Raw genomic sequence first — 21,715 nt, 5'->3', positions numbered from 1 at the left:
TCAACCACTGCCCCTCGAACTTTCACGTGCACACAAGTTACCTGGTTAAAATGCAGATTCTGATGCATCAAGTCTGGGCAGCAAGATTCTGTATTTCTCTCAAGCTCACAGGCGATGCCGGTGCTGCTGGTCCCTGTAGCAAGGATGTAAAGAAATGAAGTGTCTGCACACACTGGTTCTCACTGGAAATCAGTTCCCATCACCTTCCTGCTCAGCTGGGATTCATAACAGCTTCATTGCCATTTATATTGTTGTTATTATTACTGGCAGTAATGAAACAGCTTGTATTAATTGGATGCAGTTTATATGGTAGACTCTGAACTGAACTCCATACTTGTATTATTTCTGTTGATCTTCCCTACAAATCTTATAAACTAGGTACCATACTATTATACCAGTGGGGAAACTGAGGCACAAAGAACTTTCTCAAGGTCAGAACAGAGTTAGAACGCAGGCAGGTCCACTCATGTCAGACCCTGGAGTTTTCTCTGGGTCAGCACAGTGCTCCCTGGAGGAACCCAATGCATGAGATGGTGACTCAAGGATTTGGTAACCAGAGTGGGTGTTGCTGAAGGATGAAGCAGAAAGCTTTTCCTAATCCAGCCTCCAAGAAATTCCTCGGTCGCCTAGTGGTTAGGATTCTGGGCTTTCACTGCCATGACCCAGGTTCAATCCTTGACTGGGGAACAGAGATCTGCAAGATGCATGGCATGCCCCAAAATATACATCTTTATTTATTTCTATAATATTAATTTCTATTCTAAAGGATAGAATAGAAATTAAATGCAAAAAAAAAAAAAAAAAAATCCAGGCTCCTCCAGTGAAGCGTTTCCTCAGTCCTGAGCATTCCTAAATGAGAAGAGACTCAACCCTGTTTTATCCTCCTAATTGGAGGCCTTTTATTCCTCCTTCCTAATTGAAGTCTGGCCATTGCTGGTTGCCATGGCAGCAGCCAAAGTGCTCATCCCAGCGTGGCTTGTCTCCATCCATGGCCAACCGGAGCGTCCGTCTCCCATGTCCCGTGGGGACGTGGAGTGTCAGGCTGTCGTGTTTCGGTGGCTGGAGGAGGCATGGAAGGGAGACGCATGGAGGAAGGGCTGTTGGCAGCCACACGCTGCCTCCCTGCACTGCTGAGTTGGTAGCACCCCGGTCTGTTTTGAGCCACGTAACCAGCCGGGCGAGGACAGTAGTACTCATCCTGAGCAGCGTCTGTGTGTCTAGTTCTGGGCTAAGAACTTTGAGTGCAGTATCTCATTTAATCCTCACAACAGGGAAGCAATATTAGCATTGGGTCCATTTGGCAGGTAAGGGATCAAGGCCCAGAAAGGCTGATTAACCAGCTCAGGTCATCCAGTAAGTAGGTAGAGAAGTCTGGATTTGAACACAGATTCCAACTTCCTTATGTTGCCATCACACTGCGTGTGTGATCAGTTGTTCAGTCAAGTACAACTCTTCGACCCCATGGACTGTAGGCTCCTCTGTTCGTGGAATTTCCCAGGCAAGAATACTGGAGTGGGTGGCCATTTCCTTCTCTAGGGGATCTAACCAACCCAGGTATTGAACCAGTGTCTCCTGTATTGGCAGATGGATTCTTTACCACTGTGCTACCTGGGAGCCTTCACACTACCCTACTGGATTATGGGTTTGGATGGAATATGTGTCTTGCCCTCCCCAATATCATGGGGAGGAGTTCCGCAGTCACTTGATGGTGGTATCTCAGGGTCACAGGCTTTCCAGGCAGGTGCTGATTGCTTACCCTTCAACTGTGCAGCTTCTGTAAAGGCAGCCCACTGCCCAGGCCCACTCATACCCCAGAGCTAATCATTATAACCCTCCCTAGCTCCTTTTTTCACTTTGCTATCCACACTTGGCAAAAGCCTAGCTCTGTTATAGTGAACTCTCCCCTCTTGTCTGCCCATGCAATTGGAGAAAAACACACACAGCACCAAATTCTTATCTTCTCCTTTCTCCTCACCCTTACTCTCCCTCTGCTGAGGCCCTTGCTTTATACCCAATCCTGGAACAGTAGAAGGAAACAGAAGAGAGCCCCCACAGCTGCCCCGCCACAGTTAGCTCTTCTTGCAGGCTCTGTGGTTCCTCCTAGAGCTCAGGGTGGGCCCTCCGCACTCCCATCCATGGCCATCCTCGCTCAAGGTCATCATGCCAACCCTCACCCTTCTGCTCTATTCTCTGTCTCCAGTTTTCCCTCCTCCACTAGATCGAACTTCTCTATATACCTCTCCATATATATGCTGTTATTAATCCCATGTTGTAAAAAAACAAAATTTTTTTTACCCCATCTCTTCCTCCAGCTACTACATTACTTCTTTTGTTTTCTCTGTAACAACACATGAACGAGGTGTGTGTGTTTTCTCTGCATCTCAGACCAACGTGGGCTCTGGCCCTCATCGTTCCACCAAAAATATGTTCATCAAGGTCATCGGGGACCTCCTCGTTGCTAAATCCAGTGGCCAGCTCTCTCCATCCTCGTGTCTCCTGGCCTGTCTGCAGTGTTTGGCTCAGTTGCTCACTCCATCTTCTTCAACATCCTTTGCCCTGACTTGGCTTCCTGGACCGCTCGCTTTCTTGGCCGCCTTCTCCCATCATTGACTTCTCTGTCTGTCTGCTCTGTGGATTCTTGCTCATTCCTCTGACCTCTCCGTGTCCGAGGGCCCCAGGGCTCAGACCTTGCTCTTCTCCCCTTTTCTGCTTGCATGCACTGCTTCATTGATCTTGCCCTATCCCCTGGCTTTCAAACACCGTTCCATGTAGTAGCGCTATCCTGGGCCTCCCCACTCATCTCAGGGCTGTATGTCCGCTGTCTCTTCCATCTTTTCTTGCATATCCAGTCGACATCACCAATCATGTGTCCACAGCACACCCCTGAGCTTTCCTTCCATGTCTTCACTGTCTCAGCTGAATGCAACCCCATTCATTCATCCACTGCCCAAGCCAGAGACTACAGGGTTGTCTTGGACCCCTTTCTTCCTCTTGTACCCCACGTTCAGTCCTTCAGGAACTCCTATCTCTGCCTTCAGAAGATCTCCAGATTCCAGCCACTTCTCCCATGCTCCTCCCACCACCATCTCTCACCTGATAGTTGCAGAATCCCCTACCGGGTCTCCCCGCTTCTGTTCTTGCCGCCATTCATCTCTTTCCAACACAGTCGCCAGGGTGATCCTATTAAATCGCAGATGAGTCCATCCAGTCCTCTCCTTAAATCCTTAGGAAGGCTTCTGTCTCCAGCCAGAGTCAACACCTGGGCCTTTGCCTGCTCTCCCCAGGTCCTCTGAGGTCTGCTACTTGCCATCTCTTGGATTTGATCCCCGAGACTCTTCCTCCAGCCCCCTACACCCCACACCCCCTTCTCTGGCCTTTCTCACTGCCATCCTTTTCGAATGTAATTCTTTTCTCCTGGATATTGATGGGCAAAAGTCACTCTCTTGCCTCATTCTGTTCTTGACCCAGATGTCACCTTCTCCGTGAGGACTTCCTTCCACCCTACGTAAAGTCACATTGCCCTCTCCACCCTCTTATCCCCACCTCTGCACTTTGCCTGTATCATCTTCTCTGCAGCACTTTATATCACCTAATATTTCTCCGTATCGTAGGTATTAGGGCGCAAGTTGTTTTCACATTTTTATCATCTCTGAAATCAAGATGCAGTGTGTACTAGCTGGCAGGTCATCTTCTAATTGGTAACTATTTTTCTTTCTTAGTGATACATGAAATAATAGTACACTCTATAATTGATGGCATCTTAGACTCTATGAGACACAATATAGATTTACTGATTATCTGATTTACTGATTATCTGATTCCCCCAGACTGGAATATAAACTCAGGAGGGCAGGGATTTTTCTCTGCCTTAAATCCCGCTGTGTTCCCAACACCCAGAACAGTGTCTGACACATAGAGGCAACTGGGCAAATGTGTGTGTGTCAAATAAATGATTGAATGAATGCGTTGTTGCTCTCAAAGTGCATCCAGTTTACTGAGGCAGACCATTCACACCTGTGAGGCAGCCCCAAGTAGTAGTTGTTGTTGTTGTTCAGCCATTCAGTCGTGCCCTACTCTTTGCGACCCCATGGACTGCAGCATGCCAGGCCTCTCTGTCCCTCACCATCTCCTGGAGCTTGCTCAAACCCGTATCCATTGAGTCAGTGATGCCATCCAACCATCCTGTCCTCTGCCATCCCCTTCACCTCTTGCCTTCAACCTTTCCCAGCTTCAGGGTCTTTTGTAATGAGTTGGCTCTTCACATGACATGGCCAAAGTATTGGAGCTTCAGCATCAGTCAAATATTCAGGATTGATTTCCTTTACACTTGACTGGTTGGATCTCCTTGCAGTCCAAGGGATTCTCAAGAGTCTTCTCCAACACCACAGTTCAAAAGCATCAATTCTTCAGCACTCAGCCTTCTTTATGGTCCAACTCTCACATCCATACCTGACTACTGGAAAAACCATAGCTTTGACCATATGGACCTTTGTCGGCAAAGTAATATCTCTAATATCTGCTTTTTAATATGCTGTCTAGGTTTATCAATAGCTTTTATTCCAAGGAGCAAGAGTCTTGTAATTTTGTGGCTGCAGTAGACTGTATCTTGTTGGACAACTCTCTACATCAGTACTTAGAAATCTTACTTATTTTTTGTACATAGCTATGGAATAACTGTATAAATATAGGTTACAGTTTATTCCCCCAGTCTCCTGTTGCTAAAGCTTTAGTTGTTTTCCTTGACCTCAGTCTTGGCGATTATCTTTCTCAACTCTAACACCAAAAGCAAAAAACAACACGTGCAACTACCTCAAACTAAAAAGCTTCTGCACAGCAGAACTTTCATTTTCACCAATAAAATGAAAAGGCAACCTACTGAGTGGAAGAAAATATTTGCAAATTGTATATCTGAAAAAGAGTTAATCTCTAAACAACCCATGAAAGTACAGTGTAAGTCACTCAGTCGTGTCTGACTCTTTTGCGACCCTATGGATTATAGCCCACCAGGCTCCTCTGTCCATGGGGATTCTCCAGGCAGAGTACTGGAATGGATGCTCATTCCCTTCTCCAGGGGATCTTCCCAACCCAGAGTTCGAACCTGGGTCTCCCCCCATTAGAGGCAGATTTTTTACCATCTGAGCCATCAGAGAACGCATCCTTAATATTAAATAGATCTTAACCTATACAATTCGGTGAACAAATAAGTCAGTGAATGAGTGAGTTATTAGAAAACAATACCCAGCCATTTCTTCCTCCCCAGGAAGCTTCTATCTCACCTGGAGTGGTGTTTTATCTACTTTCCCCAGAATACCTTGTCACTCCCTGCTTCTGCTTTTTTCCCATCCTCCACAGGGAGGTGCCCAGATCAGCCTGGCTGAGGTCTGCCGGTCTGGCGAGAGGTCGACTCGCTGGTACAACCTCCTGAGCTACAAATACTTGAAGAAACAGAGCCGGGAGCCCAAACCAGTGGGAGCCATGGCCCCCATCCCAGGGCCTGAAAGCACGGTGAGCTGGACCACAGCTTTGCATCCTTCTATAAAAGGCAGCACCTGGTCGGCTGGAAGGAAAAGCCTCTCCCAGAGTTGGAGATGGCTGGACATCAGAGGGGTGTGTGTATGTGTGAGTCACTCAGTCACTCACTGTCCGACTCTGCGACCCCATGGACTGTAGCCCTACAGGCTCCTCTGTCCATGGGATTCTCCAGGAAGAATACTGAAGTGGGTTGCCATTCCCTTCTCCAGGGGAATCTGCCAACCCAGGGCCTGAACCAGGGTCTCCTGCATTGCAGGCAGATTTTTGTACCCTCTGGGCCAGCAGGGAAGCATGGACATCAGAGGTGGAGTAATTATTAGAGAAGAAACTGAGTCTCAGAGACGTTAAACAATTTCTTGAAGTCACAGAGGCTTTCTCAGCGTGGACACCACTCAGTGGGACAGTCTCCCTGACTACTTGATGATCTCCTTGCAGCTGCAGACTTGTAATTCTGTCTCATGCAAACACTAACCTCATCTTCCAAATTTTGTCCATGTACACAGAGGTTATTTTCAGTAGAACTGCCAGTTAGAAGAACTAGGGACCGTATTTCCAGTTGATGTAAACTTATGGCAAGATGCTTGCCCACTCTGGTCTTCAGTTTCACCCTCCATCCACTGGGAGGTTGATAGGGTCTGATTCCTGCCAGGTGGGGCTCTGCCTGCCTTGCACAGAGGATTCATCGGCCTTTGTCTCTGCAGGATGCTGTGTCTGCTCTGTTGGAACAGACAGCCGTGGAGCTGGAGAAGAGGCAGGAGGAAAGGAGCAGCACGCAGACCCTGGAAGACACCTGGTAAGTGAGGGTGCCCCTGGGAACTGACCTGGCTTGGACCTGAGCCCAGGGATGAGATCCCCAGACACCAAGGCAACTAAGAGAAGTGTTCCCCTGTGAAAACGGAGGTCCTCTCTCAATGGGTCGCTATAGGCAACAAGGCAGTATATAGCCTGGTACAGTGTTTTCCAAGTCCCTTCCCAGTTTGTGATTTTATGTTCTAACAATTATTCATACTGGTTCACATGTTAGTGTTTATTATGCTGCTGCTGCTGCTGCTAAGTCGCTTTAGTCATGTCCGACTCTGTGTGACCCCACAGACGGCAGCCCACCAGGCTCCCCTGTCCCTGGGATGCTCCAGGCAAGAACACTGGAGCGGGTTGCCATTTCCTTCTCCAATGCATGAAAGTGAAAAGTGAAAGTGAAGTCGCTCAGTCGTGTCCGACTCCTAGCGACCCCATGGGCTGCAGCCTACCAGGCTCCTCCATCCATGGGATTTTCCAGGCAAGAGTACTGGAGTGGGGTGCCGTTGCCTTCTCCGGTTTATTATGATACACTTACGTTTATTTTGGTTCAGAAAAATTCCTAAGAAGCTTTATATTACTAGAAGTGGAAATAAGCATGAAAGTAAAAGTCGCTCAGTCGTGTCAGACTCTTTGCGACGCCATGGACTATACAGTCCATGGAATTCTCCAGGCCAGAATACTGGAGTGGGTAGTCCGTTCCCTTCTCCAGGGGATCTTCCCAAACCAGGGATCAAACCCAGGTCTCCCGCAATGCAGGTGGATTCTTTACAAGCTGAGCCACAAGGAAGCCCAAGAATACTGGAGTGGGTAGCCTATCCCTTCTCCAGTGGATCTTCCCAACCCAGGAATCGAACTGGGGTCTCTTGCACTGCAAGCAGGTCCCTTACCAGCTGAGCCAAAAGGGAAGTGGAAATAATAATTTGCCATAAATTGAAAATTCCTCAGTAAGGAATTGCAATTGGAGAAGGAAATGGCAACCCACTCCACGGTTCTTGCCTGGAGAATCCCAGGGATGGGGGAGCCTGGTGGGTTGCCGTCTATGGGGTCGCACAGAGTCGGACACAACTGAAGCGACTTAGTAGCAGCAGCAGCTAGGAATAAGGAGCAGAAATAACAAGCTTAAACAAGATAGAATTTTACTTCTTTGTTACTTAAAAAAGAAGACTTGGAAAAAGGCAATCCAAGGCTCATCTGTCAGCCCCATGATGTTATTGGGAACCCAGGCTCTTTTTCTTATTCTGCTTTGCTGTCCTTACTGTGTGACCTCCATCATCAAGGCTGCTAAGCACAGAATGGCTGCAGAGTCACCAGCCATCAGGCAGGCATCAGGAAAGAGGAAAGACAACAGAGTCTACATGAGTGCCTTTTAACCAACGAGCATTCCTGAAAGTCCCACCCAGCAATTTCCACTTGCTTTTCATGGGCTGAGCTTAGCTACTTGGCCTACCCAGTAGCTAAAGGAAGCTGGGAAATGAGGTCTCTTAGTTGGTATAAAATTCAGGATTCTGACACTAAGGAACAATGTAGGAGTGGATATTGAGTAGGTCATGAGCCAAGCCTGCCTTAGAAAATAACTGTTTAAGATTAAATGTAATAAAAATACAACAAGAATGTTAAAATCTACCTGGATATATTGCTTGCCAAGGTTCTAAGACTAAGATCTCTCCTACTGTTAAAAAGGAAGGTCATACCTTCTCTACTTCTGTGTCTCTGTTTCTGCTTGGCAAATAAGTTCATCTGTATAGACACAGGCATAGAGAACAAATGCAAGGCTACCAAGGAGGGAAGGGAAGGGGGATGAACTGGGAGATTGGGGTTGACATATATACTCTCCTGTGTATAGAGTGGATAACTAACGGGAGCCTACTGTATAGCTCAGGGGACTCTACTCAGTGCTCTCTGGTGACCTCAGTGGGAAGGAGACCTGGCACGCTGCAGTCTGCGGGGTGGCAGAGAGTCGGACACAGCAGGGTGACTGAACAGCAATAGGTGATTCACTTTGCTGTACAGTGGAAACCAACACGAAATTGTAAAGCAACTACACTCCAGTAAAAATTTTAAAGAAGGTCCATGTGTCAGCAATGTTAAAGACATGCTACTGCCCAAGAGAGACGTCCTTCTTGAGGTAACCAAGTCTGAAGGAGAAGTGGACAGGACCCAGCTTTTCCACTGTGTGATCAGAAACTTGTCTCCCCACAGAAGGTCTCATCACACACTTTAGGAAACAGTGATGTAGACTAGGGTTCAAACCCTAGCTTTATCTTTTTTGGTATAACCTTAGACAACGCGTTTTTTTAACTTTTTACTGCAACATCATGCACATTCAGAAAAGCTGGTGTGTGTGTCCGGCTCAGTGAATTTTCAGAAGCCAAACTATTACCCATGGGTCCAAACTGAGGAGCATCACCAGCTCTCTGGAAGCTCACACCACACTTCCTCCAGCCACTGCCCTCCCACCAAGAGCAGCCACTGTTACTCAAGAGAGCCACTAGTCGTTCTGACCCTGTCTGATCCTTGGCTCAAACGTGGGGACATCACACTGACTGTCAAGGATCATCAGAAGAGACTGAAGGACCAGCCACTGATGAAGTGCAAGTGCAAAGCTTGTAGTAGACACGCAAGAGACAATAGGGATTCTTACCAGGAAATGGAGGAGGAACACAGCTTAAGTACCAGCTGGAAAGGGAGACAGCAAATCCCATCTCGGAAATGAGCACAGCCTCGGAACCTTGCCATTTGTGCTTAAGTGCATGTGCTCTGAATCCAGACAGATGTGAATTCACAAAATCTCACTCAGCCAGCTCCTTGTGGGATCCTAGGTCTGGGTGAGGCCTAAGCATCAGTACATTTAAAGCATCCTGTGGTTAAGATTCCACCTGCCAATGCAGGGGACATGGGTTCGATCCCTAGTCTGGGAAGATTCCTCATGCCCCAGAGCAACTGGGCTTGGGCGCCACAAGTACTGAACCTGCTCTCTGAGCCCACAAGTTGCAGCTGCTGAAACTTGCACACCTAGAAGCCACGCTCCTCAACAAGAGAAGCCCCCACACTGAGAAGCCCACGCACCGAAACAAAGAGTAGCCCTTGCTTGCCACAACTAGAGAAAGCCCATGCACAGCAACAAAGACCCAGGGCAGTCAAAAACAAATTAACTGGGGCGGGGGGCGGGGAGCATCCCAGGTAATTCTAAGGTGAAGCCTGGGCTGAGAACCAAGCTCCAAACCCGGTTTCTCCATCTGTGACATAGAGATTTAAGAAATAGCCACTGCACATGGGGTATTTTGTAGACTCTGAAAATTATGCATGGTTAGCCCTTAAAACAGACCCTGACCACAGACAGCACACAGTGACTCTTCTGTTAGAGCCCTAAATTCTACATTTGGTCTGACAAGAAGTCTCTCTTTAATACCTTTTACTCCAGGGGTCAGCAGGTGCTTTCTGGAAAGGGCCAGATAGTAAATGTCTGCTACGCAGGCCAGGCAGGGGCCAGGCAGGTTCTGTTGCATCTGCTCAACTCTGCCATCGTGGTGTGACAGCAATCACAGGCAATACACACACCAGCCGACCATGCCTCTGTCCTTGCACCTTCATTTACGGACACGGAAACTAGAATTTCACATCATTTGCTCGTGTCGTGAAATATCACCCTCTTTTTAATTTTTTTTTTCCCCAGCCATTTAAAAATATAAAAACCATGCACAGCCGGGACCTTGGACTGTCCAGAAACAGGATTTGGCCCCTAGGCTGACTCCTCTCTTCCTGTTGTCCTTGACTCTTCCTCCATGTGATGAAGAATAGGGCCAGGTTCCTGAATTCTTGTATGTTTGTTTGCTTTAGGGTTCTCTCTCAACTGTCTCAGTTTCTCCTCTTCTCTGTCCCACCCCTTGTCGCTCCCTACTCTCCTTCCCTCCGCTCCCTCCCTGCTTCCTCCCATCTCCCCACTGCCTCTCTCCTTCCTCCCCTTCCTCCTCCTCCCTCCCCTACCTTTCTCTTCCCCATCTCTTCCCCTCTCTCTTCTCTCTCTCCCTCTCCCCCCTTCTCTCTCCCTCTCTTTCCCTCCCTCTGACACTCTGCGAAGGTCCCAATGCCGGAAATCGGCCCAGGCAGGACCTGTCTTCCAAAACCCTGGCACAAGATCAGTGGTTTTTCACCAAATTCCAAGCTTGTGTTGAGGCTTTCACACTGTCTCCTAGCAACCACCTTCTGTTCTCTCACCCTTTGTGGCCCCCTCTCTCCCCACCCTTGGCCATTCAAACTTCCCTAGACACTGACTTATAAAGAGGGCTGGGAGCCCCCCGCCCCCCGAGCTGCTGTGGTCGTTGGGTGGCTCCATCTGCAGCCGCCTCCCCCCACACTAGAGGCTTCTTTTGGTCCTGGAATGTTAACTAGCTCTGCTTTGCCCGTTCAGCTCTGGAGTGGAGGGCTCCGCAGACTGGTCCTCTGTTCTCATCTCCTCTCCTCCCTCCGCACCCAAGGCCCAGTGGAGGATGCCGCTGTTGTTCCCTCCTTTCATTTGTTCAGGTTTCTTTAATGCGTATAATCAGAAGACTTGATCTTTTTTTAAGATCCAGAAACAACAAAACTCTCAGAGGATTAGAAAACGTAGGAGAATATAGGGGCTTCCCCGGTGGCTCACCAGTAAAGAATCCGCCTGCAGTGCAGGAGATGCAGGAGACGAGGGTTTGATCCCTGGGTCCGGAAGATCCCCTGGAGGAGGAGGAAACGGCAGCCCGCTCCAGTGTTCTTGCCTGGAAAATCCTATGGACAGAGGAGCTGGCAGGCTGCAGCCCATAACGTCGCAAATAGTTGGACACACAGGCATGCGGGAGAATACAATCACAATGCTAGAGTGAAAACCCTTGTATTTACCTCCTGGGGAGCTTGTGTGTATTTGTCTAGGACAAAGGTTGAGAAGCGGCCTTGCTGGGTCCCAGGGCATGTGTGGTTTATATTTTACAGGGTCCTGCAGCATCCTTCTCAAACAGGATTGTAAATGCTCCCACCAGCAGTGACTGAGGGTGCCCCTAAAGCTACGTCCTCTCTGATACAATATAATCAAACAGTATTTAAAAAAGAACATGTACCTGTTTTTTTTCTAGCAGGTACTGCTAAATTGACTTCACAGTATTCATTGGCTGCTCTAATTAACACTCCCCACAGGGATACACCTTTTTCCCAAACCCTCACTTGATATCAAATACATATTACAAATATCAAATATATATTTTTAAATGTTTATGGATTTTTGGCCACTTTTCCAAAGGGTGAAAAGATGTGTCTAATTATTTTTCTCTTTACAATTGAGGGTTGGTTTTTTTTTTTCCTTTCCCGGAAAATATGTCGATCAGCTTCTTAGTCACAAAGAAGAGACTTCCCCAGCAGTTGAGCGCTTCATGGAGTGGGAATCTGGCTGCACTGCTGAGTGGCCTGTGACACTGAGGAGGCCTACTCACTCTCTGAGACAAGAGGGGCTTTCGGTGTTGTTGAAGGGCCTCAGCGTGGCACCGGGAGGTCATCGAGGCCATGTTTGAAAAGTGAAAGTGTTAACTGCTCAGTCGTGTCTGACTCTCTGAGGCCCTATGGACTGTAGCCTGCCAGGCTCCTCTGCCCATGGGATTCTCCAGGCAAGAATACTGGAGTGCGTTGCCATTCCCTTCTCCAGAGAGTCTTCCCGACCCAGGGATGGAAGCCATGTCTCCTGCATTACCCTCTGAGCCACCAGGGAAGCCTCTGCTATCCATGTTTAGTGGCTCTTTCATGAGTGGATCAAGAGGCAGAGGAGGGAAAGAAGAGGCCCTTCCACAGCGAGAGTCCTCGTCTAAGTGCCAAGGAGGTTTTCAGCACAGGGCTGAGGGTGGAGAGCCAAGATCTGTTTTCCCTGTTGGGAAAATCCTAAGGGAGGTTTTGTGTTTATCCACAGTCTCACTGAGCCAGCTAACGAGATGTCAAACTCTCTGCTTTTGGCTGAAATTCCTTCAGCTCTGTATGGAAATACTGCCTCATGCTGATCAGAAGCCTGGCGGTTATGTATGTCTTTGAAAAGTAAAGATGGGAATGGAGATAAATTACTAATTAACAAATGCCATCCATTTGTCACACCATCTCTTTTGAGGCTCAGAGTCTGAGGGGAAAGGATAATTATGAAGAGTATCACCAAAAATAAAGTCTCTTCAACAAATGGTGCTGTAACCCCATTGGATATCCATACAGAAAAAAATAAATGTTGGGTGCCCTGGACAAAAATTAATCTGAAATGGATCATAGTATTAAACATAAAAGCTGAAACTAAAAAACCTTTAAAAGAAAGTACAAGAGAAATTCTTTGCGAAGACTTCTTAGGTACAACATAAAAAGCACGAAGTGTTAAAGAGGAAAAGGGATAAATTGGACTTTGTCACAATCAAAAGCTTCTGTCCTTTGAAAGACACCATTTAGAAGAGGAAAGGCAAGCCACAGACTTGGAGAAAATATTTGCAAAGGATTCCTATCTAGAATATATAATGAACTCTTGCAACTCAGTAATAAAAAGACAACCCATTTTTTAAACGGGCTAAAAATTCTAATGGAAACCTTGCAAAAGAAAATCTGAATGGTCAATGAAATTCTCGACAGGAAAGTACAATTAAAACCACGATAGATATGAGTACTCATCAGCTGAATGACTGAATTTAAAGATGGATGTTACCAAGTATAGGTAAGGAACCAGAATTCCCATAACATTATTGTGGAAACATAAAATGATATAAGCATGTGGGTAAACCAGTTCACCACTTACTGTCTGACCCAGCAGCTCTACTCCTGAGTGTGTATACATATCTTATGGTCTGAATTATGTCTCCCCCAAAATTACAGATCTTGAAGCTCTGACCATGCATGAGAATGTGACTGTTTTTGAGGACAGGGTCTTCAGAGCTGATTAAGTTAATATGAGCCTGTTAAAGTTAGGGTGGGCCTTAGTCCAATATGACTGGCGTCCTTCTAAGAGGACACTGGGACACACAGAGGAACACCAGACGCAGAGGGAAGACCACATGGGGACCCAGCATGAAGGTGGCCGTCTACAAGTCACCAGCCTGCCTGCACGTTGATCTTGACTTTTACTAGCCTCCAGGACCGTGGGAAATAAATTTCTGTTGTTAAACCCACCCAGTCTATGATATTGTGTTATGGCAGCCCTAGCAAACTAATCCTGGAGAAGGCAATGGCACCCCACTCCAGTACTCTTGCCTGGAAAATCCCATGGGCGGAGGACCCTGGCAGGCTGCAGTCCATGGGGTGGCTAAGAGTCGGACATGACTGAGCGACTTCACTTTCACTTTTCACTTTCATGCACTGGAGAGGGAAATGACAACCCACTCCAGTGTTCTTGCCTGGAGAATCCCAGGGACGGGGGAGCCTGGTGGGCTGCCGTCTCTGGGGTCATACAGAGTCGGACACGACTGAAGCGACTTAGCAGCAGCAGCAGCAGCAAACTAATCCAGTGTCTTAAGACAAATGAAATCCTATTTCTACACAGAGTTGTAGGTGAATATCTACAGAAGCTTTATTCATAATTTCTAAGAAATGGAGGCAATCCGTATGTTTATCACCTGATGAGCAAACTGTGGTCCATCCATCCAATGGAAGATGACTCGACAATAAGAAGGAGTAAATTATTGATACTGTGCGCCAAATGTGCTGCTGAGAGAATGAAGCCAGAGACAAAAGAGCATATATCATCTGATTCCATTTCTAAGAAACACAGAAAGATCAGATTTAATCTCTAGTCATGAAAAGCTGATCAATGATGGGCTGAGGGTAGGGGGAGATTAACTGGGAAAGCATATAAGGGAAACTTTCTAGATAATGGAACATTCTTTTTCTTGAGTGTGGTAGTGGTTACACAGGGGAACACAGTAGTCAAAACTCATCAAACATTATAGGAAATGCATTTTGTTATATGTAAATATACCTCGTTAAAATTGATTAAAAAAAAAAAATGTCCTCAATCCAGAAAATGCTTGGAAGCCCGGCCCTGGATGCACTTAAAGGCATGTGAGCAGATGAAAGTGGGTGCTGTGGGTAATCAAAGTGTCTTGTCATCACAGGAGGTATGAGGAGGGGACAAGCGAGAACGAGGCCGCAGCCGAGGAGGAGGAAGAGGAAGAAGAGGAGGAGGAAGGGGAAGAGGAAGCCTCCCCTGACATGGACGGGTGCCCAGCGATAAAGGTAGGGAGGGCTGGGACATGGGAAGGGCTGTTTTGTGGGAAATAATCCTCAATTATTGAACCCGGGCAGTCAGAAAAGTCTCAGGGCTAAGTCTCATGCCCCAGCATCAGGGGACAGGCTTTCAGAGTGGGGTGACCTGCAGAAGGTTGTGTAGGGGTGTCCCTGCCTGGAATTGGAGTCATTTCAATGACAGAAAATCAGGAGGAGTTGATTGACCTTCTCATCTCTCCCACCTTCTGTGGTTCCCAGTTTTCTGGGCAGACCCCAGGCTGTGCAGTCAGCTGGCCTGGATTCACTGGCTCTGTTCCTACCTAGCTGTGTCGCCTTAGACCGATGACTTCATCCCTCTCCAGCCTTGGCTTTCTCATCTCTAAAATGGGTGCAGTAATACCAACCTTGCAGATGGGTGGACTTCAAAGCAGTGGATTTCTCCGTTTGGGTCTACCTGAAGGGCAGTAGGAAAAGGGGTCTAGCTCCCCTGCTGCACTTGGGTGGCATGTTGTAAGAGGCTTCGTGCTCCAGAGAGAGATCCCCATATTCTTTCACCTGTGGGACTTCTGGGCATGCAGTGCATAGGGGCAGAGGCACAGGCTGCACACTGCACAAAGGTGCCTGGCCCCCAGGCCAGGGTTAGGGGAGGTAGGGGTGTTGGAAAAGAATCTGGGCCTGCCTTCTAACTACTCCACATCAAGAGGAAATCTCGCTGCAGTTTCTCCAGCCAAAGGGGGGTGCCTTTTTCAAAAGCACACAAAGGCACTGTTTAGGCTAACCAAGGCTTTTCATTTGGGTGTTTTTATTTGTTGATCTCTACTGGTAATTACTGTGAAAGGACAATAGAAAAGCTGATCACCTAGTTTTTAAAAAACGAGGTTTGCTAGTTGCTTCCATAACTCCAAGAAAACATCTGCAGTTCTTGGCTAGGGCGATGGAAGCCTTGGGTGTGGCTTTGTCAAAATATGGTTGGCACATTATGCTTGAGGGTTGAGGCCCAGGACATCCGTGCAGTACAGTACCGCTACTGCTCATGTGAGCTTGTTAGGGGACTGAGTCTCTTCCACTGGCCCCAAGCATAGGTGTCAGGGAGGACTGGGGGCTGGCACGTGGGGCCTCGGGTGCCATGCTGGCCAGGCTGGGTCCGCGGAAGCCCCCGGCTGTGTCTGAGGGCCAGGGCTGAGGTGATTGGAGTGGGAAGCAGCTTCAGTGTTCACCCCGTGAGTCTCAGGGTGGGTGGCTGAGACTCTGGATTCTCCCAGCCTCACAGGTGTGACTTCTTCCTTAGGTGGACAAGGAGACCAACACAGAGACCCCAGCCCCATCTCCCACAGTGGTGCGGCCCAAGGACCGGCGGGTGGGCACACCCTCCCCGGGGCCGTTTCTTCGAGGGAGCACCATCATCCGCTCCAAGACCTTCTCCCCAGGCCCCCAGAGCCAGTACGTGTGCCGGGTAAGCAGCCGCACAGCCGTCCTCCCCAGAGCACGTGCTTCTTGCCCTGCAGCTGAGAGCCCTGGGCCTCGCACGGTTCTGGGTTTAAGTCCTGGTCCTGCCCCTGTTGTCAGTCATTCTTGGCATGTTACACCTGTTTCCTTATGGAGTTAATAGACTAAGTCTAAGGGGTTGCTCTAAGGACTGAATTGGCTAAAGCGTGGGAAAGGCTCAGTAACCAGTACATGGCCAACGCTTTTATATATGTGTGTGTCTGTTTACTTACTTATAATATATATATATTTATTTACTTGCTTATTATATAAATATAATGTGTATATTTATTTACTTACTTACCCAACCACATGGCACGTGGGATCTCAGTTCCCCAACCAGGGACTGAACCCATGCTCCCTGCTGTGAAAGTGCAGAGTCCTAACCACTAGGTAACCAGGAAATTCGCAGCCAAGGCTGTTTATCAGTTCAGTTCAGTCGTGTCCAACTCTTTGCGACCCCATGGACTCCAGCATGTCAGGCCTCCCTGTCCATCACCAACTCCTGGAGCTGACCCAAACTCATGTCCATTGAGTCGGTGATGCCATCCAAACATCTCATTCTCTGTCGTTCCCTTCTCCTCCTGCCTTCAATCTTTCCCAGCATCAGGGTCTTTCCCAGTGATAAAGTCTGACACTGTTTCCACTGTTTCCCCATCTATTTCCCATGAAGTGATGAGACCAGATGCCATGATCTTTGTTTTCTGAATGTTGAGCTTTAAACCAACTTTTTCACTCTCCTCTTTCACTTTCATCAAGAGGCTTTTTAGTTCCTCTTCACTTTCTGCCATAAGGGTGGTGTCATCTGCATATCTGAGGTTATTGATATTTCTCCCAGCAATCTTGATTCTAGCTTGTGCTTCCTCCAGCCCAGCATTTCTCATGATGTACTCTGCACAGAAGTTAAATAAGCAGGGTGACAATATACAGCCTTGACATACTCCTTTTCCTATTTGGAGCTGTTTATAATTCCAACCAACTCTCCACAGTTTACGCCCAGCCCTGCCCTTCTGCACCCCTTGCTGAGATCAGACTGACTCTCACCTTCCCTGACGGACAGTTCCTCCCCCTCCAGGGCAATGGCAGCATGCAGCCTGAGGCTGCAAAATAGCAACAGCCCTGGATTACTTAGCCATGGGTTTAGGAGCTTTTGTTCATTGAACTTTTTGGCTACCATTGAAAACTTAAGAAATTCAATTAAAACTAAAATTTTAAATGCAGCCATTTCATATAAAACTCCAGTTTCTCGGAGGGGGCGGCGGGGTGGGGGAGGGAGACTGTCTAGCCCAAGGGCTACACGTTCTGTCACAGTGATGAGTGGCTAGAGCTCCGCAGTGGGGGCCGCTGCCCTCAGAGGAGGGACTGGCGGGCCTTTTGAAGTTCACTGTGGCATCCACCTGGCCCTCTTTAACCTATTTGACTTGCTGACCTGCTCTTGCAGGCCATGGAAGATTTAGAAGCCATGCGGTGATCTTGGCTTCTGGATTCCTTTGCCTTCTATCCATGACCCCCATCTGAGGGGCCAATTGCTGGGGCTATAGAACCAAAATCTTGTTTTGAGGTTCATATGACATGTTGACATCCTTCCTTATCTCTAACCGTACAAAATGAGCAAGCAATAACTAGAATAATAAACAGAACCTTCCTGTCTCGTGTTCCAGTAAGTTGTGCAGGAGAGGCCCCTGGAACCCGCCCCACCTCATCAACCTGACATCCACTTGTCTATTGTTATAGAGGGAGGGGCTATGGGGGGATTCAGCATCTAATATCTGGTATCCAAGGCCTCCAGTTATAAGCTTGAGTGTGTTTGTGTGTGTGTGTGTGTGTGCTCAGTTACCTGGTGGTGTCCAGTTCTTTGCATGTTCCTCTATCCATGGGATTCTCCAGGCAAGAATACTAGAGTGGGTTGCCATTTCCTTCTCCAGGGGGTCTTCCCAAGCCAGGGATCGAACCTGCATCTCCTGTGTCTCCTGCATTGCAGGCGGATTCTTTTCTGCTAAGCCAGTAGTAGTGAAGTTAATTTTTTCATAACGTGATGATTTTACAAATGCACCAGCTACTTTTCAAATTAGTGCCCACCCCAAAACATTCCCTGCAGTACCTCCCAGAAATAACATAAACCTCTCCTCTCTGTGTCGTCTCTACTTAATGTTTGAGCTTGTAAACATCTGAAAAGAAAGTGTGAGTACACACGTAATATAGTTGTGTATCTTGCAAAAGGTACAGGGTTTCCTGCAGTCACTGAGTGTGATTTTAATGCAAGGGACTTCCTGAACCACAAGGGAAGAATCCTGCTTAATCCCAGCTCACAGCTGAGGAAGAGAAAAACCCAATCCATGTTTCAAATGTGAATAACTTGAAGGATTTAGAAAAGCCCTCAGGATAATGGATAATCTGTCTTTGGCAAAATTACCGCCTTTATGAACGTGCAGTGGAAGGATGTTACTTGTTGGAAAAAATCACAGCAAAAGAAATGAATGTTTGATTTATCCTTTGTCATCAGGATTTAGAATGCAGTTGTAATTTTGTCAAATGGAATATATGACATATAAAACTTTTGAAAAGTATTACTCTTTTCCAACTAAAAACTCAAACTTTTCCCCCCCAATGTTTACTATAAAATTCTGGTCTCCTATGTAAATGTATTCACTTTAAATGGCCTTTTCCAGAATTGGCATTCCTGATAACAAAGAGGTCCAGTCCCATGTCTCAAGCATTTTTAACACAACTAGCACTATGCTGCGGAGAAGGCAATGGCACCCCACTCCAGTACTCTTGCTTGGAGAGTCCCATGGACAGAGGAGCCTGGTAGGCTGCAGTTCATGGGGTCGCACAGGGTTGGACACGACTGAGCAACTTCACTTTCAGTTTTCACTTTCATGCATTGGAGAAGGAAATGGCAACCCACTCCAGTGTTCTTGCCTGGAGAATCCCAGGGACAGGGGAGGCTGGTGGGCTGCTGTCTATGGGGTCGTACAGGCTTGGACACGACTGAAGCAACTTAGCAGCAGCAGCAGCAGCAGCAGCAGCAGCAGCAGCAGCAGCACTAAGCTAAGCCCGTCCCACATTTTATTTCCCGGACCAGTCTCCAAACTCAGGGCTGAAGGTAAAGAAATTCCCAGTCTGCATGGATCACCTGCCACAGGCAAAAAGGGCCTTTATTAGCAAAGATGTGTATTTTTTCTTCTTTTTGCTTTCTGACTGCACTTCAGCCCAAGCTTATCTGTTTCTGGTAGATTCTCACTTAAGGCTACAGGAAGTAGCCAATGGTACAACATTCTGAATTTGTTTTCCTGTCATTTCCCTTAAAACTCTATAGGGGTATACAGTCTGTCTCTTGAGATTCAACACGTAACAATAATGTATCCCTCTGTTTCTCACCCACAAAACCCATGCTCAGATTCCCAGCAGGGAATATGTGTCTGTGCTGTGCCCCCTCCTACCTCCAGTACACAGCCAGCTCCCTGTCTTCCAGCCTGCAGTTATAGCGCTCCACTCCCCTAGTACCAAGTCCTATACTGGTCAGGGTTCTTCACAGCAAGCAGCAGAAACAGACCGGGAGCAGTATACGTGGGGAAGAAATGTTTGAACAGGAAAGTGAGTAGTTCACAGATTCATTAGAAGGCTGTAGAAGCAACCTCAGAAATCAGGCAGGAACAAGGCGGGCCAGACCACAGCCAGAATCGCACCATAAGGACAGGCGAGGACACAGTGCTGCTGCAGACCGTGGCCCCAGCTGGCCCTGCAGCTGCCTTTGGGGTTCAGCACTGACGCCCCCACCAGACTCCTGACACTGCAGGAGGCCAGGAAAGCTCTAGCTGCTGCTGCTGCTGCCACTGCTCACCACTGATGGCTGCTTCTCCCTGAGAAACCAACAAACACAGATGCAGCCAACCAACACGGAACAGAAGAGAATGGCCTGGCTGAGTCCAGGAGGCACAGCGACCGAGATTTGGTCCAGCTGACCAGGTTGTGATTCAAAGACCAGGGCGGTTGCATTTAACTGTCATCGTTGAGTCCTGTGCCGGCTCCTAGCTGCAAGGGAGGCCATGAACGCAAGACTCTGGTACTTTTGCCTCATGAATGGAAGGTGGGCTTGTCTCCCACTGAGAGTCATAAGAGGATGGAGTTTCATATGCTAATTAGGTTAGCACCACACACACCACCCCCCCCACACACAAAAAAATTCCCTGTTTTTCCTGTGTCATCTCATCTCACAAACAGCCCTGCAAGGCAAGTGGCGCTAATCCCATTTCATAGATGCCTCGAGTCAGGGCACTTTGTTGTGAGCACAGGCAATCCCTTCTCCTAGCCTGACGCCACATCAAGAGCCCTCTGCCAGGTGTCCTCTCTTTGGTCCTCAGCACAGCCTGCGTCACCTGGTGAGCTTCCTGGGCTTGGGCTTCCACTGGACTTTTAAGTCATGAGGGGTGGGGACAGTGTGTTATACTCTCCACAGCTCCCCACAGGCCCTGTGTCTCTGACACCTACGTACTTACCAGCAGCACTGTCACACATGTTGGTTTGCTCACTTTGACCTGAAGGATACAGTTCTTCCAAAATTCTCATTTTCAAGTAGACCCCTCTGACTTCCAGTTATTTCACCTCTCTGCTCCTCAATCTCTCTCTAATGGAGATAACAAAAAGGCAACAATATTCTCTACCATGTCTGAGATCAAATGCACTAAAACATCTTTAAGAAAAAGTTAAATTCAAGGACTTAAGGTAACTTTCATCGCTCTTTTATAACATGGTCTTTAGCACATAAACAACTATGACTTAAGCATCAATTGTCCTGACGCGTATTTCTAGTTGGTATGACATATATTCTGAGTGCCACTTTTGGATTGAAACAATGCAGAATAAAGCCCCCTTCTGGAATGATACCCAGCCTCAAGATGGTCCATCCCTCTGTCTTTATATTAGTTTCATCTCTGAGCATTACATGCATCCTGAAGAGGACGTGGCCTTGGATGGGACCTTGAACTCTTGTTCTGATGCTACCAGCTCTATGGTGTATAAAAGTGTGGTCACCTCTCCCAACCTCAGTCCCCTCAGTTAAGATAGTTTGAGGATTAAATGAAACTGTCAGTAAAGCCCGTGGCACATAATAGGGGCTCCATCCATAAGGCTGTTGTTTTGTCTGTTTGTATTTGGCTGCACCAGGCTGTAGTTGAGGTGTGCGGGATCTTTACTTGCGGCATGTGAACTCTCAGGGACAGCATTGGGATCTAGCTCCCTGACCCAGGATTGAACCCCAGCCCTCCGTGCTGGTAGTGCAGAGGCTTAGCCACTGGACCGCCAGGGAAGTCCCAGTGTGGCTTTTGTTGTTACTGTCATCTATTTCTCATTCTGGTTGACACTCTGCCTAGTGCAGTAGCTATTTCATCAATGTAGCAGGACTATTAATATCATTATTACTGATAATTATTAATAACCACAAACATGACAGTGTGGACAGCTTCTCAGAGGAGACCCACCTCAGTGAGCTGACAGCTGCCAGAATAAATAGAGTCTGGAGCATCAGCCTGTGACGATCCCACTGACCTGGAAATATGACTCCAGAGAGAGACCACCATCTCCCCTCCCTCTCCCGTCCTCCCGCTGGGGACACGAACTGTCAGTAGAAAAGCATCCGCTTGACCGTAGCCCTGATCTCTGGCCACAGATGAGGAATGTTAGTCCTCCAAGGAGAGTCCAG

General features: G+C 47.7%; 1 protein-coding gene across 1 annotated transcript in view; it reads left to right on the top strand.

The window, feature by feature from the left end:
- Positions 1-21,715, top strand: part of WWC1 (WW and C2 domain containing 1) — a 156,165-nt gene that overhangs the window by 127,013 nt on the left and 7,437 nt on the right. Inside the window, exons 16-19 of the mRNA XM_040239437.1 lie at positions 5,353-5,505; positions 6,234-6,325; positions 14,418-14,538; positions 15,818-15,982. Coding sequence (XP_040095371.1) covers positions 5,353-5,505; positions 6,234-6,325; positions 14,418-14,538; positions 15,818-15,982 — 531 coding nt within the window. The remainder of the gene's footprint in view (positions 1-5,352; positions 5,506-6,233; positions 6,326-14,417; positions 14,539-15,817; positions 15,983-21,715) is intronic.

Source organism: Oryx dammah, unplaced genomic scaffold, assembly GCF_014754425.2.
Source record: "Oryx dammah isolate SB20612 unplaced genomic scaffold, SCBI_Odam_1.1 HiC_scaffold_5, whole genome shotgun sequence".
NCBI classification, from domain to species: Eukaryota; Metazoa; Chordata; class Mammalia; order Artiodactyla; family Bovidae; genus Oryx; species Oryx dammah.
Note: the sequence above shows the minus strand (reverse complement) of the source record. Positions and strands in the feature narration are given on the sequence as shown.